The sequence below is a fragment of the Ammospiza nelsoni genome, chromosome 2 (assembly GCF_027579445.1).
Source record: "Ammospiza nelsoni isolate bAmmNel1 chromosome 2, bAmmNel1.pri, whole genome shotgun sequence".
Classification (NCBI taxonomy): Eukaryota; Metazoa; Chordata; class Aves; order Passeriformes; family Passerellidae; genus Ammospiza; species Ammospiza nelsoni.
The window spans coordinates 59769445-59775444 of NC_080634.1; the positions used below are offsets into that span (position 1 = coordinate 59769445).

The 6000-nt window shown below is 47.4% G+C and overlaps 1 protein-coding gene across 1 annotated transcript in view; it reads right to left on the minus strand.

Annotated features, from left to right (window-relative positions):
• Positions 1-5116, minus strand: part of DGKH (diacylglycerol kinase eta) — a 159693-nt gene extending 154577 nt beyond the window's left edge. The window contains exon 1 of the mRNA XM_059467014.1: positions 5058-5116. Within this exon, the coding sequence (XP_059322997.1) occupies positions 5058-5114 (57 nt within the window). The 5' untranslated portion in view covers positions 5115-5116. The remainder of the gene's footprint in view (positions 1-5057) is intronic.
• Positions 5117-6000: the final 884 nt, after the last annotated feature.

Below are 6000 nucleotides of genomic sequence, written 5' to 3' on the forward strand. Positions count from 1 at the left end.
AAATACAAAGCATTTAATGAGGAAAAGTAAACAACTGTACAACCTATTCTACACTGCAGACACCTTGCCACAGTCTGAATTTCAAATAGTCCAGAGTTTTTATAGTCCAGCCCATTTCTTTTATTGGCTTTTTTATTTCTAATAGTGTAGGGGAAAGCAATATTTTCATGAAGCCTTGGAGTTCTTGTGGCTTAGTTCTGTGTTACTGCAGCAGGTGCTTCAAATACAATTCTACTACCCACCTCCACACAGGACCAATTGTGGAGGTTATCTTTTAAAAAATAACAAGAGTAACATTTAAAAATTCAAAATATCTATTTTAAGGATTCAGAAGTTCTATTTTAAAGGCATTTTGATCAATTTACCTACACATTCTATCAAAATATTAATAAGGCCTAAATCCTATCATTGATACCTCATCTCAAAATGACTGTGAAAATAAGGACTAATTCTGTCTTATCTCACTCTTCACCTGAGAAGGAGTTCTCCACTTTTTCAAAACATGGGATCAAACTTGACCAGGTGCAAGTATGCATTGCTCCTAGTAGGTAAGTTTAGGGCACAGCTAGGAAGAAAGATAGTAAAAGCAATGTTTATGGACACTGTGTCTTTCCACCCTCCTTTCTTCCTCTTCACTATCTGAATTTCAGGAATAGCAGATTATGCCAGAACATGTCTCACCGCAATTCCTTAATTCTTTTGAAGGTAAATGTCACTTGAATATTGCAAGGGGACTACAAGATATATTTTCCTAACATATTGCACATAATAGTAACTGTGATTTGAGAAACACTTGGTGCTGACAGAACACAAAGAAGACTGGCTACATTTAATCCAACTGAATTAAATAGTGCTGGCTGAACAATAGTAGTTACTGTAAGAATAAATACAAGTCTTCAACTTCTGTTCATTTTCAGAGCTTAACTATGAGCACTAGTAGCTGCACCATGCAGAGGGCACCATGCATCTTCACCTGGGCTACCTCAGTGTGCTCTTCCTCACTCCTGACTATCCAAACACAGAAGTGTGGTTACCAGGAAAGAAAGCATTAGCCTTTCACTTCCAAGCAAGTCTCTTTCATCATGTCTTAGTAAACTTCAGAGTGCTATGAAAGAAACGAAAAGTACTAGGAATGTTCTCTCAGGTTACTTAATGTGAAGATTTTAGTAGCAGTAACCTAAGTCTGCAAATTGTAGGAAATGTCCCACGAGAATAGTTCAGCAAGAATATGAGAACATGGTTTCTGTGAAGCACATAGTGGACTCTGTGAAGTTACAGGCTCTAACATCTCCAGTTGTTTAATGCGTACAGAGTTCTCCAAAATGAGAAACCAAGTGTTAAGCATTGTTGAAAATACAAAAGTTACTCATGTTAGCATAGAATTTTTTTTCTACAAATATATACATTGCCGAGGCACAAAGACAGTTCTAAAGATATCACTATTTCCACTTGTTCTTCTTTACAAAAGTATTAATAGATAATCAGGGTCCAGTTCCAGCCTTTACCCAGATAAAGCTGCCTAAGGCGGCAATGAAGTTCACCTCAAAAAGGATTTGCAACTTGACTTCTATCCCTTCATGTCACAGCTGGCTTTCTCCCTGGTGGTCCATGTCAGACTCAATTTTTGGATTATTTTGGAAATATTGGATAGCACCTTTCAGCCCAGTGACCACAGCTACAAATACTCTGGCACAAATGGTACCACTGGACTTCTGCAAGTTGGGCTCTTGAACAACGTGGGACTCTATGCAGCCATTAAAAACACATACAGTATTTGCACGTGCTCTGTCTTTCACTTAACAGTTTCACACTTCTTAGCAATGACCTTAAATTTCCTAACTGAAGCAAGGGAGTAAAAAGCATAAAGGTTGGCATTTAAAGAAAGATACTCAAACAACAAAAACCAGCTCTGCTGACATCATTTGTGCTACGGCAATTAATATCAGCTGATAAACTGCCCTTTATGCAATACATACATATTTACACTGTGATATTGTATACATGTAATATACACATATACACTGTGAGAACATTTTGACTCAACCACATTGAGTCCCAATAGGACATGTGTCACTAAAATGCATATGCAATATAGAAAAAAATCTAAATACACATTGCACTCTAGCTGCACTGAAGATCATAGTTTATAATACAGATTACTGCACTATTTGATTTCAGCCCTAAAACTCATTCTCTTTGTAACAAGCATTTTCACATTCTTTTTTTCCAAGTCAGTTTGGCATCTATAAACTAAAGCGTAATGCTTTTCTATTCTTCATCTCAGAAAGTTTTTCTGAGGGAATTTGAATCAATAGTGTGTCAGGTTAACAATTCATTATTCACCTTGTTTAAAAGATTTTATTGAATGTTTCCTAATTTTGGTGGTTAGTGATAGCTATGGTTTTTGACTGGGCTTCCCACTCTGAACAAGTTTATTTCAGACTTGCCTGTCTGAACTCCCTCTGCAGATCAAATTAGTGATACTATTCTTTCTTGACTTCCTTACTTAGCAAAGAGGAAGCCGAAATATAACAACATGTATCCATACCACTGTTAAAGAAAGTAACTACATCACTTGTGGCTGGTTTGGGGTTAGCCAAGGGAATTCTGTAACCTGTAGGCTACAAAATTAAGGAAACTACTGAACTGTGCTGTATGCTTCAAAATAAAAAGGTCCAAACCACAGCAGGTAATAAAAGTAAACAGATGCTTTGTGAATGTGTTAGAACTTATATATGCATTTCAAAAGTAAGGTAAAGCCAAGACTCAGGTCTCATATAAAATATGAAAATTGTGTCCAGAGCTTTGTGAGTCATGTGTTATGCACATTTTTACTACAATGCCACCAAACCCCCTTTGCAAGAATGCAGGGTGTGCCTTACATTTTAAGTCATGTTTGCTTAGTTCCATCATAGGATCTTACACAACTCTTACTGGATTCAGGAAGAGCTTTTCCACTAAAAAGTGTGGTGTGAGTTAAGAAAAGGTCTTTATAGAAATTTGAAGTAGTACACAGACAAGTCCAACCCTGACTGGCAAAAGGACTTCTCGCTTAATTTAAAGTCCATAACTTATTTCTCAGAATAGCTATAGGAAGAGCATTTCCCAATAATCAGAAATTTGCATAGGTTATTAACTTGCACAGATTCAAAACCTGCAAAAAATAGTTTTCCCTATCTTACTACTCTTTGTTTCAGGTTTTAAGAGCAGGGGAGAGAGTATACTATGTTTTCCCTTTCATCATTCAGGTCTTCACCTGAATCTCCCTTTGCCCCCATTATCATAAAAAGCCTGCTTATGAGCAGATGGAAAGAACAATGTGGCTCTTGCCACAAAGACCATGTATTGTACCAGCAGGTTACCAGGTAAAGGATTGAGTGGATTAGCTGAAATTAGAGTCTTGTAAAGGAAATCGGTGCAGTGGTTAACCTTAAAACTGCATTCATGGATGTACTCTTTAACAAATGCAGCAATGAAATGATAAACATGACCCAAATCCTGGCCCTTACTGGGGGAGGGGGAAATGGAGGAAAAAAAAAAAAAATATGTGCTCCTTGTTTATCTAAGCCATGCACACAGAAGGAAACGGGCTTGGATGCTTCAGCCAGGACTCCGCATTTCCAAGCGGAGAGGGGCTGCAATCCATCTGCCTCCTGAGTTTCAGCTGAGTTTTGGATGACGGCAGCAATTTAAATGTCATGTTTAATAGGATAACGCATTCGCAGGAATTGACTTCGCTGCCTTCCTCCCACGATGTCTTCATCTCTCCAGGCAAAAATCTCGGGTTTCCCTTGCCTGATCCTTTCAATTTCAGCTCCATGTTACCGGAACACACATACAGCTGTTTTCCCTATCACAGCTGCATCTCCGGCAACAGTTTCGGGGCTTGAGGACTGCAGAGGGCAGCGAAGGCGGATGTTCAACTTAACAACAAATATTAGGACAGTAAAAATATATTTGTGAGGGCTGCAAATCCTAACAAGGAAGGGAGTGAACTTAGTTCATCCCCAGGGCTCTGCTGCTGCTTTCCTGAGGGTGCACACACCAAGCCACGCAGAGAATGGGTCTCCCCCGTTTTCTTTTAAAACTGACTTTACAAGTAAAACCTGGACCAACAAAACGAGTTAGCAAAACATGGTACAGCCATCTAAAGAGGAGCTTGGCAGTGGCACAGGTCCATGCTTCATGTTGCCTCACCAAGTTCAGGGCCAGAGGCAGCCTAGCCTTGACCTCTTAGATAGCCTGAAATCTCCCAAGCAGCTACCCAAAGCCTATTTTTAGCCCTCGCTGCCTGATGTGTGTGTGCGTTTGCACAATGGAGAAAAGCCCAGGAGCGGGACCAGACTGCCCTGAAAAGGGAAATCTGATTTTATCGTCTGCTGAGGATGCCGGTGACATGATTTCCTTTGGTTGGAAGGAGGGTCTTCCAGTTCCTTAAACAAACCGCAAAGGCACCTCACCGCAGCTTTCCGCCTGGCCAGTTTGAGCGCTCCCCTCCCTTCCTAGCTGCCCAAAGGCACGCACTTTCCCCACCCGGCGGGGTGACAGCAGGGCACCCCCAGCCCCGTCCCGCTTTGCCGCTGCGATGGGAACAATTCCCAGCCCAGCTCCAGTAGAAGAAGGGGGGGAAAGTGTGCGCCTCTTTCTGAAAGCTGCCTCCCAACGCTGCTTTCGCTGTGGTAAGAGGAGTTTAACGGTGTCAACATCCAAACCACCCCCCTCGGCAAAGTTGAAGGCAAGGCTCTCGGTGCTAATCCCAGGCTTTCCACCCGGACAGTGAAACTCAGAAAGGGCAATGAACTCCCCGTCTCCCAGAGGGAGCAGCTCGTCAGCAAATGGCCAGACACGGCGGGGGCGAAAGGCGCCCACCCCTCCGCTGCCCGCGGGGAGGGGACGAGCGCCGGCGGCAGGGCTCTGGCGTGGAGCGGGGTCGGAAGAAGGGAAGGGGGGGCTGGAGGACACAGATAAGGATGATAGCCCGACCCCCCGGCTGAACAATACAGGCAGGAAAAAGGGTAGGAAACGCCTGTGCAAAGGCAAGGCACGCATGTACCTACCAGCTCCTCCCAGGCGGGGCTGCGGGCGCTATAGGAAGGGTACCCATGCTCCTCCATCACCCTGCAGCAGGTCCCCAACCTCCGCGGGGACAGCGCCGACGGGCAGCGGAGCTGGGTCCGCCGGGCTGCGCCTCCCTCCCGCCGCTGCCGCTGCTCCGGCTGGCAGCGCTTCCCCGGCGCCGCTCGTCCTCCCCCCACCCCGGCCCCGCTCCTCCCTTTTCTCCCCCGGCTATGTCCAGGCCCCCTCCTCCCTCCCCGCCCGGCTCCTTTCCCTCCCACGGCCACCGGGCTCAGCCCCGGCTCCCGGGGGAGCCGGCCTGCAGCTGCCGCGCCGCGCACATCATCGCCGCCCCCCGCCCGCCGCGCTGTCCCGGCCGCCCGCACGCCCGGCCCCCTCCCGCTCGGCAAGCCCGGCGGATCACGGGCAAATCGCCTTGGGCGTAAGCCTGTTTAGGGCCGCTCCTGCTGCCGGCGTCGCGGCGGGGCCGGCGGGCGAGGCTGCGCCCCTTGGCGAGGGGAGAAAGCCCCTCGGTGCCCCGCGGGACACGCCGCCTCCCCGGGCCCGGGCCGGCCCCGCTCGCCTCGGTGCGGGCCCGGGGCGCGGGGTCTGCGGCCCCGACGGGCTCGGCTGGGTGTTGGGGGGCGCCCCGGAGGGAGCATCGCCGCTCCCGCATCCCCCTGCCCCGAGCCGAGCAGGAGGGGACCAGGGGCAAGGCCCGGGTGCCGGGACAGCCCTCTGGCCCCACTCCTCCGCAAGGGCTCCGAGAGCGCAGTACTGGGCTTTTGACACCCTTTGGATGTTCAATTGAGGGTGAAACCGCGCCTCGCTCCTCCTCAGTGGCTCCGGGTGGTCCCACGGGCACGTTAAGACAAACTCCCAGGAGCTGGGACACGGCATAGGCACTGTGGAACAGGCAGCACGGATGTGTAGGCCATGTCTGAC